Source organism: Heloderma suspectum, chromosome 1 (genome assembly GCF_057233095.1).
Source record: "Heloderma suspectum isolate Gila_16-S chromosome 1, 16-S_ref, whole genome shotgun sequence".
In the NCBI taxonomy this organism is placed as follows: domain Eukaryota; kingdom Metazoa; phylum Chordata; class Lepidosauria; order Squamata; family Helodermatidae; genus Heloderma; species Heloderma suspectum.
In genome coordinates, this window is record NC_139458.1 from 367,356,547 (window position 1) to 367,371,243 (window position 14,697).

The 14,697-nt window shown below is 43.4% G+C and overlaps 1 protein-coding gene across 1 annotated transcript in view; it reads left to right on the forward strand.

The window, feature by feature from the left end:
- Nucleotides 1-4,997: 4,997 nt before the first annotated feature.
- ACTN2 (actinin alpha 2) overlaps nucleotides 4,998-14,697 on the forward strand; it is an 81,842-nt gene continuing 72,142 nt past the window's right edge. Inside the window, exon 1 of the mRNA XM_084819412.1 lies at nucleotides 4,998-5,126. Within this exon, the coding sequence (XP_084675538.1) occupies nucleotides 4,998-5,126 (129 nt within the window). The remainder of the gene's footprint in view (nucleotides 5,127-14,697) is intronic.

Consider the following 14,697-nt stretch of genomic DNA (forward strand, 5'->3'; position numbering starts at 1 on the left):
CATGAAAACAGTCTATGAATGCTGTAGCTCAAAGCATGAGTGTTGTCCATTTGAAGAATGCAAATGAGCGACTAAGGACATTACTAGAACTGTACTGAGATGTTTGTTTTTCATGATCACTATTAATGTAAAGGTATCCCCCCCCCCCCCGATCTAACAAAACAAACAAAAAGGCTGGGTTTTACTGAAAAAGATGCTTCTTAACATGGAGCATGATCTTTCACAATCCATGGGTAGTATCCAATGTTAGTCCTATGTAGAGTAGACCCATTGAAATGAATGGGACTTGAGTTAGTAACAACTAACTTAAGTCCCATTCATTTCAATGGGTCTACATAGGACTAACATGAGATACTACCCTGTAAATCCTTCTTAGGAACAACTCTTAACAGTAAATGAAGAGGGGATTTGGCTTTGCAAGCGGATTTGCAGCAGATTCCACGCAGCGCAGCTGACAATTCACAGGGTACAGCTGCTTGAGCCTAGAGTCTACCTTGGTCTTTTCCAACCTGGTGCCTTCATAAAATATGTTTCAAGTGTGGGATCACTGTAGATATTGCCACTAACAGCCCCAATGGGGCCCCATTATGACTGAATGGCAAAGGCATGATGTAATTTGTTGGCATAAGCATCCCAGGAAGACTGCAGGCACAGGAGGCCTCTTCCTGTGGCATATATTACTTTTGGCAGAGGGATATGTGACTTTCCTCATGGTGGAGAATCTCCCCATTTGAGCGGGGTGAGTGGGATGGATGCAATAAAGCTGGTGTTGTAGATGAAAATGAGAGAACCGTTCAAAGTATGAGAGGAAAGCATGATATACCAGGCCCTGGTGGAGCTCTCTAGCCCAGGAGTGTTGAACCTCTTTCAGCCCAAATTCAATTTTGGAGAAGCTCTTGGGGGTTACGTTCCAGTGGTGGGTGGGGCAAAGGACAAAAGGGGTGGGGTCAAAATACTAAAAATACAAATTATTTTAGCTTAAAACTCTTACTGACAGTAACTAGGCTGTAGGAGAGGCATGTCAACCTTTTAGAATGGGGACGAAGCACACAAATGATCAATGGTTGGAGGAAAGGGGGTGGAGCCAGGGGATGGGGCTACCTGTCAAAGCACAATTGGGACTCCAGGCAGGCTGGATTTAGACCACAGGCCTGAGGTTCTGCACCCCTACTCTAGCCCAAGTAGGGGCCTAACGTGCTTATTCTCAAGGGTCAACGCTGTGGTTGACTTCAAGACTCATGGCTGGTGTCTTGAGCTGGCGCCTCTCTTGGGCAAGGACATCAGTGCTAAGGGAGATCACCTGTTTGTGGCCAGCTGCTCCCACTAATGGAGCCAAGCAGCTGGCAGCATGGCAACCGTTGGAACAGGTCATGTAAAACTGGGGTGGGGGACAACCTTGGGCACAACAGATCCATTATGGATGTCAGCAGTGGAGGCTGGTGGCTCCGATGTCAGTGAGGTGGAGAATCCTCTCCTGGTTTCAGTCAGAACTCTAAAGGAGCCATCGATGCACCTTGGTTCTGACTGAAACCCGGAGCGGATGCGTTGCCCCACTGACATTGGAGCCACCAGCCTCCACTGGACATCTGTCCGATGAAGCCATCACGTATCCAGTCTGCTAAATTTGTGTAATACAGATTGTGTGTGTATGAAGCAGTGTTAAAGGGTATGGAACACCTTTGAAAATATTCAGTGACAGCATGGTGGTTAAAAAGAAAGAAATAGATATATTAATAAGTGACTTCAAAGTGACACTAGAAATGCAGTTTATTCCTCGCTTATTGTATTGGAAATGATAACCAGCTAATGTAAAATAGACATACAGCTAAGCTGTAAAAACACATGACTGCCTGAACGCTTGTAATAGGTTATTCTACACCCATCGTGCTGCCCGCCCCTCCCCTCCCCTTGCATTCCCATTGCTGAAACATTTTTAAAATCCTGGATCTGTCTCTCCATTTTTTCCACTTGTATGCCAGCACTATTTGTAGTTTTCCACCTGTCACCGTGTGTAAGTCTGGATGGTGTTTCTACAGTTCTAGCGCATTAACAGACAGGGAGGAAGATTGACTCACAGATCACTCTGCAGGTCAAGCTTTCGAATTTAGTAAGACTTTGTCAGGACAAGGCTGCAACTTTACATGCACTTACAGAGAAGCCAGCTCCAACAAAATCAAGATGACAATTTCAAGATATGTGTTCAGGAATTGGGGTGGAAGTTGCCTATGAATAATTCTGAAAAGCGCAATAGTCCAGCTGGTGTGAATGGGCCAGCTCTTTTATTAACTTCATTAGGGAAGTGGGATCACTCTCCTAAGTAATTTCTGATTGGCTACTTTGACCAGTTACATCAGAAATGGAGCTTATTTTGCCATTGGTTCAAACTACACTCCATCCCAGGAAGGAGGCCAGCTCTCACTGGCCTAAAATTTCCCATAAATATGTGGAGTATAGCTTCAATGTGACTCTCCTTGGGTGACCATGGGGGTTCTGCAAGGGTCTAATGCTGTCAGACACAGCCTTTCTACAAGGGATCCTGAACATGGTCTGAATCCCAAGAGTCCTGCCGCTTGCTGGATCCTGTATTTCAACACACTCGAGTTTTTGGAGGAATTACTGGAGGCTGCTGCTGCTGGCTTGGTGTATTTCAATGCACTCAGTTTTTTGCATCTCTGCAGAGTAAGCAAAGGACATAGACTTCCTTTGGAACATCTAAACCTTGGGAGGAAGTGGCAGCTTTTTGAAGTTGGGTATATTGTTTTAGTTCTGTCCATGCTACTGTTTTGATACTGCCCCCGTTGTTGCTTATTAATTTGGATAGATGCAGTTCCTTGGTCACAGTTGTGAAGCTAGGTAATTTTAGACCCTGGACTTAATGGTCTTCTGGGGAGGAGGTGCTTTTAGACTGCCACATGTACTACTTCAGTTATGAACCACCCACAAACATTCAGTGGAGGCTGGTGGCTCCGAGGCAGTGGGATAGGCTCTGGGTTTCAGCCAGAACCAGTCAGAAATCTAAAGGAGTTATCCAAGGTCCGTAGCTGCAGTTCTGACTGGTTCTGACTGAAACCTGGTGCGGATTTACCTCTCCACTGACCTTGGAGCCACTAACCTCCCCTGCTAACATTTCTCCTCCCCGTTTCAACAGCCACTCTATCCTTTACGATTGCTTCTACATTCCTGATACGTTATAACAACAGCAAAACTGTTTGTCAACCCAGATAGATAGATAGATAGATATATTCTGACCATGTGCTGTTTTGCGTTTTAAACCCAATTAAATCATTCCACCAGCATGACTACTGGAATAAAACTGAGTTTGCTTCTGCTGCCCTGATGCCTTCATCCCATGCCACTTTCTTGGTTGGTCACTGGGGGAGGAGGGCAAGGGGGCCCAGACTTCGCCCCCAAAGTCCAGTCCTAGCTGCACCACTGTTGGGTTCTATATCTCATTGGGGAGAGGGATATACCAAAACATCCACTGGGATCTCAGGTTTTCCAGGGTGAGGGTTCGAGTCAGAACTAGTGGTAGTATTCCCACCGTGTGGGAAAGGGGTGTGTGTTTGCCTTTCCAAAGCCACTTTACCATGTGAAATAGTAGCTTTTCCTTGAAAAAGGTGATTCTTATGTCTAAACCAGTATCTTGGAGGATCAGAGCCAGAATGTGATTTTCGCAACAAGCTGTGCATCCAGGGAAGTGAAGCACTTTGCAAGATCAGTCGTTTTCTCTTGCTGTCTTATGAAGGTCCTATTCTGGTCGGTAATCTGACAGTTATAATTTGATCTAGCTTTATTTCTCCTGTTTCTCCTTGATACATGCAACTGCTTTGGGGAATTATTTTCAATTGTGCAGAACTGGAATATTTGGGAGTTGAAATGGTTGCCTGAGTGGCATCATGTGTCCAGAGACTAATTTAGGATCTTATCAAAGCATTTATAGTCTAAATCAACCTTCCCCAGCCTGATGCCCACCAGATGCATTGGACTGCAACTCCCATGATTCCCAGCCAGCATGACAAATGACAATGCTGGCTGAGAGTTATGGGATTGCAGTCCAACACCTCTGGAGAGCACAAAGCTGGGGAAGACTAGTCTAAATCAACCTCTGGACAAATGAAGGAGTGTTCAAGCCAATGCATCATCACATTCACATTTTTTTCATTAGTGTTAAACTCGTCACCCTCTCTTCCTCGGGAAATTTCAAAGGGCACGTAACCATTTCCCATCCAAAGGAAGTCACCACATTAGCTGTGCATCTTGCTTCAGCTTTGGGCGCTCCCAACCCATAAACTGGACCCACAATCCAGGCCAGCTAGTCTCTGTCTGGAAAAAATAAACTGGTCATTTGAATCAGCCCTCACAAAGCAGAAGAGGAGTGGAAGGGAGGGAGGGATCCCAGAAGGCATGATGCATCAGACAGAATCGCTGAAGTAAGTGTCCTCTCTCCTCTTTCAGCTCTCTGTCCAAAAGGTCCCCCACACAGCACCCTATTTCTTTTCCTAAGATTGGGTAGTAAATACCCAAACTGTGTTCCATTAGCTTGTAAGGGCAGGGCAATTGTTCTGCCTGTCAAGATCTGGCTTGCAAACAGCAAAGGGAGAACTTGAAAACCAGGGGAGGGGGATGGATGGTTCCCGGGCAGCGCAGAGCCACGTGACAAGGCGAGGGGATAAGAAGCAGAAGTAGCCGCAGCACCAGCAGCCGCCTTCAGCGTGCGCCAGGATTCCTTTCAGAGACAGCAGCGGTCCAGGGACTGAAAGACAGGGAGGAAGTGAAGGCAAGCTCTGATCTGCACCCTGACAACTTTTTTTCTGGCACATCAGCAAGACCATATATAAATCTTACCTTCCTACCCAAAAGAAAAAAAAAAAGGGGGGGGGGACACAGAACTTCCTGTCTCTGCCTGTGTACAAGGTCCATTTACTTTTTTGAGAAGCTCCTTATTAAGAACTAAGAACTCTCTGCAGGTGTGAAGCAAAATCTGATTCTTAAGCAACATGACGACTCAAATAGACACTAGCATACATTACAACTATGAGTATGAAGAGGATGAGTATATGAACCAAGAAGACGAATGGGACAGGGACCTGCTCCTGGACCCTGCATGGGAGAAACAGCAAAGGAAGGTCAGGAAAAGAAAAATATTTAAAACGCAATGTGAATTTGTGCTTATGTAGAATCTTAACCGCTTTAATACCAAATTGCAGTTGATACTGTTTATCTCCGCCTAATGTTTCTTGGTGAAGCATACAGTCATGGCCCTAAATTTGGTATTATATTATCATTTGAAATGTTGGCTGAGTTACAATGAATATAGGTTTAAAAGACATTTGGGCACTATTTCACAGGGATTTTGAGATTTGGGGATCTTTTGGCAAAACAAATGAAGGCTGTACATGTAGCTAATGGACTATGAATGTCTCTTCTAAAAGGGTATTTAATACTGTTTGTGTCATCATCTTGGTCATGGAGACTGAAGACCCCAATTAACATGATCCTGGAAATGCAGGCTAAACTGTGGATTGACAGACTGGGCATGTGGCAAAGCATTTTCTCATCTAGGCTTTCCCAGGTACCCAAGTCCTGATTGTTCAGTGTTCATAAGCTGGACTGGGCATTTTAAGCTTCAGCCCAAAGCTTTCCACGAATTCATCAGCAATCGAGCGCAATGTTTGGGATTTTACCACATGCTCAAACTTAGCACATCAGCTCACATTATTGACCAAACTTGCAGGGTCATGTGAATTAGTCACATAGAGACACATAACAGGAGAAAAATAGAGTTATCACATAGAGACCCATAACAGGAGAGACACATAACAGGAGAAAAAGACTGTGTAAGATTTTGTGCTACACATAGCTCTTCTTTGAGCAATATGGTCATTTTTCTTAATCTTGGCACAGGAAGAACTAGGTGTGTTAATGCATCTATTTTCAGTTGTTCCAATCACACAAAATTGTTGTTCCAATCACACAGTCTGCAAAACAGTCAGGTTTTCAGTGTAATGCCATGTAGTACTTTGACCCAACAGGATTTTAAACTGCTATAAGCTTGATAGGGTGCATAATTCATATGCCAGAGAAGATGGTCCAATAAAATCTGCACCTTGTGGCCAAATTATACATTATGTTCAATGAGTGATTGCATTTGACATGTGTGCATTTTTAAACAGCTATGGAGATATAGGGTGATCTATATCTCCATAGCTATAGGATAGGAATGATAGTGTGCAGAGAAGGGTGTGGTTGTTTTTAAAACACTTTCCCTTTTGCCATTCTTTGCTGTGGGAGGGAAGCTTCCCTCCCATGGCAAGTAGCAGCCTTGTGGGGGGGGGGATTTAGCCTTGAGAAGAGAAGACTGAGGGGAGATAAGATAGCGCTCTTCAAGTACTTGAAAGGTTGTCACAAAGAGGAAGGCCAGGATCTCTTCTCCATCATCCCAGAGTGCAGGACATGGAATAATGGGCTCAAGTTACAGGAAGCCAGATTCCGGCTGAACATCAGGAAAAACTTCCTGACTGTTAGAGCAATATGACAATGGAACCAGTTACCTAGGCAGGTAGTGGGCTCTCCCACACTGGAGGCATTCAAGATGAGGCTTGACAGCCATCTGTCAGGGATGCTCTGACTTGGATTCCTGCACTGAGCAGGGGGTTGGACTCGATGGCCTTGTAGGCCCCTTCCAACCCTACTATTCTATAATTCTATAATTTTGTTAGAACTACGGCATGGAGGGAAAGGGTTAAAGCCCCCCTCCCTGCATAGCACAATCCCAATTCTGATTATGCCCCATGCAGGTGCTTTTTTTTTTTTTAAACAAACCAGATACGTTAAATGCAATTACACATTTAATGTGATGTGTTGTTGTATTAGTTTGTTTTTAATTTCATTTATATTATACCTTTTCTACAAGGAGCTCAAGGGTGCAAACCTGGTTAAATCTCACACTCATTTTTATCCTCACAGGTTAGGCTGAGAGAGAGTGATTGCAGTGGAGGCTGGTGGCTACAGTGTCGGTGGGGCTGTGAATCCATTCTAGGTTTCAGTCAGAACCTGTCAGAACTCTAAAGGAGCTATCCAAGCTGTGAAACACCTTAGACAGTTCCTTTAGAGTTCTGACTGGTTCTCACTGAAACCTGGAGCAGATTCACCCCCCCGACATTGGAGCCACCAGCCTCCACTGAATGATTGGCCCAAAGTCACCCAGTCAGCTTCAGGGCTGAGCTGGGGTTTGAATCCAGGTCTCTAAAGTCCTAGATTGACACTCCAACCCAGGATAGGCAACCTGGCACCCTTCAGACCCTTTTCTCCATAAGAAAAAAGAAATTAAAACTTTGTTTCAGATGCTGAATACATACCTCCCTTAACCCCAATTCTGAGAAGGTTAATTGTGTTAACGCTCCACTGAAATCAATTAATTTCAATGTCTCACTTATTTCAGAAGTGGAAAGCATGACAGATTTTCTCCGGACAGGGCTTTATACCTTATGCACCTTCACACAGTAGTAAGGTTAGCCCTTATTTAGAATTCTGATTCTATGACAATGAACAATGGATGTTTAATTTAAAACAAAACAAGAAAACAACCTCCAAAACAGTTTCCATAACATGAAAAGTTGCTTCCAAAATCAACGTGTGGCATAAAAAAAATAGAACTTGCTTTTATAATACTTATGTTTAATGAAAAAGAAGTGGTTGGGTTTTTTTGTTTTTTTTTACCCAATTAGACAATACTTTGAAAAGCAGCAAATATTTCAGGATGCAGTTGAAAAAACAATATGTGAATCGATGCTGCAGTGCAGCCCATTCATTTCAATGGAGTTTATTTAGGAGCTCTTGGCATGTCTCGCTGTTCTAAATGAAGGTTGTGCATAAACAGTGGTTGGTGCATGGTAACCTTTGTTACTTTACATTGTCCTGAGAATTTAACACAAATGTGAAATGGAGGCACTTGCCTATAAATAACGCCTAATAGAAAGCATTCTCTTTCCTTGGCTTGGGAGTCAGACTGGCATTTGTGTTCCGGGGAGCAACATATTCTCTCTGTAGGACTGGTGGATTTGAAAAGATCTGAGGGAGCCAGACTCTTCTCCATAGTGCTAAAATAAGCTCCACAAAGGACATTCCAGATGTCCATATATATGATGCGAAGGTTGCAGCTGCATGGTTGCTGAGCTTTGTTCAAACTAGTAATATAATATTGAACAGTGATCTTCAAGCAAGCCTGGCAGTTGGTTAGCATACATGTTCTATGAGACAATCTTGGAACAGGACAAAAATAAATGCCATTGTTTCTATTGTGGGCTGCCCTCTCCAGACTTGCCATTTCAGGATATGCATGGTATGAGATCTGTCAACAGTTGCTGGTAACACATGATGACGTCCTTAGGATTACAATGGACATGGGACCTAATTATAACCCCAGCTCATAGGGTAGCATGGTCTGCAATAATCCAAACTCCTTGTTGTGGAATTCTTCGTTTCAAAGATTTCCATAGATGCGATGTATGTTTTATTAAAATAATCTATGCAATTGATTTGGCATATACATCACGAACGTTAACCTTATGTAAGGGTACACTAACAGAAAGGCAAAAGCCATTTTATGCAATACAAGGTGACTTTTTAAAGTCACCTTGTGACAGTTCACACATATACCCTATTCCTATGAATAGCTTGAAATATGTACAGACCATGTGTTTATATGTCTTGGTTTTTTAAAGATTTGCATTAGCATGTTGGCCATGACCCAATGGACTTAAGGCTGTAATCCTAGATCCACTTACTTGGGAGTAAGCCCCACTGAACCTCTGAGTCGACATATATAGGATTGCACTATAAGTGTGTTTATGCCCATTGGAATAGTGGGTTAAAGCTGCAATCCTATGCAAACCTACTCTGGAGTAAGCCCCATTAAATATACAGATACTTACCTCTACATAAACATGGATAGGCTTGAGCTGTAAATGTGCTGTGTTGGACTGTGGTCCTTATGATTCATTGGCACAACTAACAAATTGCAATCTGTTGTAAGCAGGGCCCAGACATGGGGTTGGGAATGGCATACTTTACTGGGGGATCCAGGCTGCAACCCTGTTACCATCTGGAAACTACTGAGATTAAATTGCAGCTCATGCTTGAGGATATTTATGGAAAATTATTGTTCTCTGTCTTCGTACCTATTGCCCACTTAAGAATCATCATAAAAGAGGAAGTGCATCATCAAAAAAGAGGACAAAAGAGGACACTGATTTGCACAAAATTTGCATAGTCTTGTTTATATGTGTAGATGCAAAGTTAGGGGGGAAATTCTAAATTTAAATAGAAATACAGACCTACCTGTTCGCTCTGCTGTCCAGGTGCTAATAGCGGACAGGCAACAGTTCTTATCGTTCATTATCTTTAAATCGAAATTGGACAGGATAACACTTCAAATAGAGGATGCCTTGAAACAGAGGGCAGCCCTTTAAATAGAGAACTGTCCCCTGCAAAAGACAACACATGGCTACTCTTTTGAGATCTGGTTGAGCCAATCAGATGCAGCCTTAGAGCAGAACAAGCAACATTCTGAATAATGAGTTGCTAGCCCAGGGCCTTCTCTAGGACAGAAAGAGTGTTTGTGCAGTAAAACGATGACTTGTCATTTAAGATGTAGAGAGATTTGTGATTCCAACGTGACATGCGCTTTCATGAATGACCATTCTGGATATTATGTTAAACAAAAATTAGCAAAAAGTGATGTTGGCTACAGCTGGGGGTGAGGGTGGCATGGTAGAAAAGCCACAGAGTGGACCATGATGTAACTGCAGAATTAAAATAGAAATGTTTGAGATTATATGTACAGGATGGGATTGTGCAAGGTGGAAGATCAAACGTTTCTATTTTAATCCCCCCCCCCCCGATTCTTGGACCCTGGTTGTAAGTTGTCTTGAGGATCATTTGGTTGAAAAGCAAAAATAAATAAATACATAATCAACCTCTTGATCAAAACAGAAAAATACTGAAAGCTAGTGAGTTCCATACAGTTCTTGAGGATAATATGTTCATTTTGGCTGCAATCCTTTACCAGCTTATCTGGGAGTATGCCCCAGTGAGCTAAATGGGACTTACTTCTGCATAGGCATAAGGTTCCACTTCATGGCAAATATTTTAAAACGTAGGTCTACCTTTCATTTTTTGGCATTCCCTCCCATTATTTTTAAAATTTAAAAACCCACGTGAAGTACTAGTTCTCCTCTACTCAGCACTGGTTAGGCCTCATCTTGAGTACTGTGTCCAGTTCTGGGTGCCACACTTTAAGAAGGATGCAGACAAACTGGAGAGGGTTCAGAGGAGGACAACGAGGATGATCAGGGGACTGGAAACAAAGCCCTATGATGAGAGACTGAAAGAACTGGGCATGTTTAGCCTTGAGAAGAGAAGACTGAGGGGAGACATGATAGTGCTCTTCAAGTACTTGAAAGGTTGTCACAGAGAGGACGGCCAGGATCTCTTCTCCATCATCCCAGAATGCAGGACATGGAATAATGGGCTCAAGTTACAGGAAGCCAGATTCCGGCTGAACATCAGGAAAAACGTCCTGACTGTTAGAGCAATACGACAATGGAACCAATGACCTAGGGAGGTGGTGGGCTCTCCCACACTGGAGGCATTCAAGACAAGGCTGGACAGCCATCTGTCAGGGATGCTCTGACTTGGATTCCTGCATTGAGCAGGGGTTTGGGCTTGATGCCCTTGTAGGCCCCTTCCAACCCTACTATTCTATGATTCTAAGCGTGCCCTTCAGATACAGCCATGTGGAAACCACTTTTCTGTGAGCCACTCCCACCTGGGTGCAGACATTGACCTGGTTTGCATGTAATGGCAGCAAATCGTGGGTTAATTAACCCACGATTTGCTGTGGTGCCTGATGGATGCATTCTGCTGCCATTTTGCATATGCTACATGATGTCTAAACCCCAGTGCTATAGGTTACTTGTGGGTTAAGCAAGCTACATTTAACCTAAAATTAGTTGTTAGGTTAGTTGTGGATTATTTAACCCACAATTAGCCTATGGTGTCCAGATTCAGACTTCATGTAGCAACCTCCAGTCAGAGGTTGCATAGGCAAAATGGCGTTGGAATGCACCTGGTATTCACTGTGGCAAATCCTGAGTTAAATTAACCCAGGATTTGCCACTGTTATGTGTGAATGAGCCCTGTATGTGGGAAAGACTTGTGCAATAAGCCCTCCCCATGCAGTTGCCTCGTTTGTTTGTTTGTTTATTTATTTCTTATTAATTTTTCTATACCACCCTTTCCCCAACAAAGTGGCCAAGGCAGTGCATAACAAATCTAAAACAAAACTATAAAAATGAACAAAAAAGTTAATAAAACCATTACAAAGATTAAAACAATAGCATGCTAAAAATAATTTAAAAGGCTGGGTAAAAGAGATGTGTCTTAAAAACGTTTCTAAAAGCCAAAAGAGTAGGGCCTAGTCATACTTCTGGAGGGAGTTCCTGAGTTCCTTCATATCCTCAGTTCTCTTTTTAAGCAGTCACACTTGCTCTGGAATATCCAGCACTGAGGGTTTCTGCAGGGCCATATATAGGTGAGACTAGGGGGCCTGGGCCCAGCCATCAAAAGCTCGCTCACCTCCTCACAAAATAGACGTGTGTGCGTGGGGTAAGTATGGGTGACACCACACAATGCCTTACAGCTGCTCCAAGTCCTTCTCAATGCTTCTGGCTTGCCTGCAGTGGTGTGAGGGCCAGACCACAGTCTCCAACCATGCAACATCGGAGTTGGCTGTGTTCCAAAGTTAAGACAGAGGAGGGTGATGCTTTAATTATAAATGGTACAATGGGAACCCCTAGTTGGACTACTCATTTTTCTTTTTACTGACAAGGTTTTTCTGATACACTTGCAGAATATATACAACGGAGGAAGATGGGAAACCACCTTTCTCCGACAGTGGTTCTAATAATTGGAACACTGCTCTAAAGAGCAAATAAATGAATAAATAATCCCCCCATCCCCATGCACTGTTCATCCAGATCTCACATTCAAGCAATGGGTGCATGACAAGAACAATGAGGAGAATGCATTGGGAATTGTTTTACATATACCTTCATTTACTAAAAGCCTTACCTAGGCATTATGTAATTAGGGCAATGCAATGCATAGTTCATTGTGCCTGTTGTATGAAGCTTGAATATAACGGTCTTCTGCATTTGTGTGGTCATGTTCCCAGTTCCGAAGAATTTCTCCCACTTCATGCAGGCCTGTAAATGTCACAAAACATGACTAAGCAACAAAGCATTTGCACGTAGACAGAAGGAAAATGTTCAGGTGAGTTGTAACGGCATGTGTCAGGCACACACATTACAATCACATACCACAGTGCAGTTCAGAATTTCCTTTAAATTTTTTGCCTGTGTAGGGGAGTAGGGTTGAGCATGATATATTCACTGTGGAAGGCATTGGGGGCATCAGGCTGCGCCCTGCTCCCTTAAACTCTGCTCACATGTAAACATGTTTGAAAACTGTCTGCCCCAGCAGAATTTTTTGGGACCCACCAGGAGAAATTTTCAGGATACTCCTTTGCTCTTATGCATAGCTTCCCTCAGCAGCAGCTGCATGAATCTGATCCCTTTCTAAGGAGTTCTAGTTGTGCTTATAGAATTATCACTTTAAAGCATTTGGAATGTATAGAATATTCTATTAATAGTTTGCAAGCATACATTTAAAGGCTAGCTAAAATGTCTAAACTTCAGAGTGTGATCCAGGCAGTTCTCATTTGGATCACTTTTTGTATTCATGGCCTGGGGCCAGAGGCTACTGTCTAGTGCAGCGGGGTAACACTAATGCTGAGGGATGATGGGAGTTGTGAGCCAAAACATATGGAGGGCAACATGTTGCCCATTCCTGGCTAGCGAAACTTGGCTTGTTGATGTTAGGGTATGTCTCATCAGCTGCAAAGTCATTGGCAATGACTTGGGAAGGGAGCTATGGCTGTCTATAGGTGCTGGAATAGAACAGCACTTCAGTTTTGAACTCAACTCAACTTTGAGAGCAACTTTTGATATTATCAAAGCACAAATGACCTGCACGTCTTCATTCTATCAAAAATAATGCCTTATCACCCATTGCTAAGATGTGCAAGTTGTTCCCCCATCAGAAGCTTGCACATTTTCCAGTGGGAAGACATGGATAAGTTCTGTCAGATAATATGGAGTAGTAACATGGAAAGAGGAAGCGTGAGACACTTCTGCTTCCTGTTCCCCACCTCCCCCATGTTTCATAATGTCTGAAACCACACTAAGGGTGCAATCCTATGTATGTTTAGACAGAAAAAAGGCCTACAACTCCCAGCATGCCCCAGTCAGCATGGCTGGCTGGGGAATGCTGGGAGCGGTAGGACCTTTTTCTGTCTAAACGTGCATAGGATTGCACTATAAAAGAAGGTTCATAGACTAGCCTGGGTAGCTTATTTGCACTTTTGAGGCTACAGAATAGACCTATTAAAACCAATGGGACTTCAATTAGTCATGACAACCTGATGCCCCACCGATCTCAATGGGTCTACTCCAAATACGACCGAGTTGGGATTCAGCCCATTATCAGGTAGGAATATGATCCATTCCTAATGTATTCTTCTTCTGGGTGAGATCTAACGCATTCTTTTAAAAATCATTATTCTATGAAGCAGAAGTAAGGCGGGGCCAAAATTCCCACCCCAGTTTCCTGAAAATATTCCTCCCTGAAAAAACAGGAGCCAGTTTACTGATTCTCTGGCAGTGGGAAAAAAAGGTTTGCTGATTTTGGGGGTGGGGTGGGGTGGGATGGGTGTTGCCATTTACTTTACTTAATCTTACAAGGTGACCAAGGATTTTCTGGTTTTACCTTGCTTTTAAAACTTTTTTTTACAGCCCTGCTCCACTCACAACATGCAAGGCTCATTCTGTGCTTCCTGCCAGGTGTACTTCTTGGAATGCCTTGAAAGCAATGCAACATGACACGGCGTCACCTCCAAGGCCTTCCAGGAATAGTGAGTAGTGGGAAGCTAGAGAGAACACCTCACTGTGCTTCCCACCAGCTGCATTTCCCAGAATGCCATGAGAGTACAGCTGGCAGGAAGCTGCAAACAGAATCTTACACCACAGTAAGCAGTGCAGGACTTTACAAAAAAAGTTTAAAAATCAAGAAAAAAATCGGAAAACCCTTGGGTACATCATAATGTTAAGCAAAGTAAGTGGCAATCTCATCCCCACAAATCCAGAGAAATCCCCCCCCCATGATTTTTGGAGGGAATCATTTTGTCTCTACCCACCCAACAAATGACCTTTTTTTTTTTTTAACTTTTCAGGCCAGCCTTAGGAAGATCACAACTTTTGCATGCAATAGGAAGGCTCTAGGTTAAGTTTCTGGAGAGGTCCTTTCCTGTGTCCTACCTATCGTGGTGTGGTTAACTGGTTAGCTGTGAAAAGAGGGAGGACCTTCTCAGTGGCCACACCCACGTTGTGAAACATCTTGTCCCATGAGGCTCAGATACCCTCTCCACCCCCCCCCCCGCTTTAACCACCTTCTGCTGCCTAATAAAAACTTTCTTGGTCCGGCAGGGGGTAGGGGGCCTACAGGGAGGGCCCAGCCCCCTTTCCTTTTATGATAGCCTCCTTAGTTTTCAAAAGCCTACAGTTACAATTAATTTAGTTA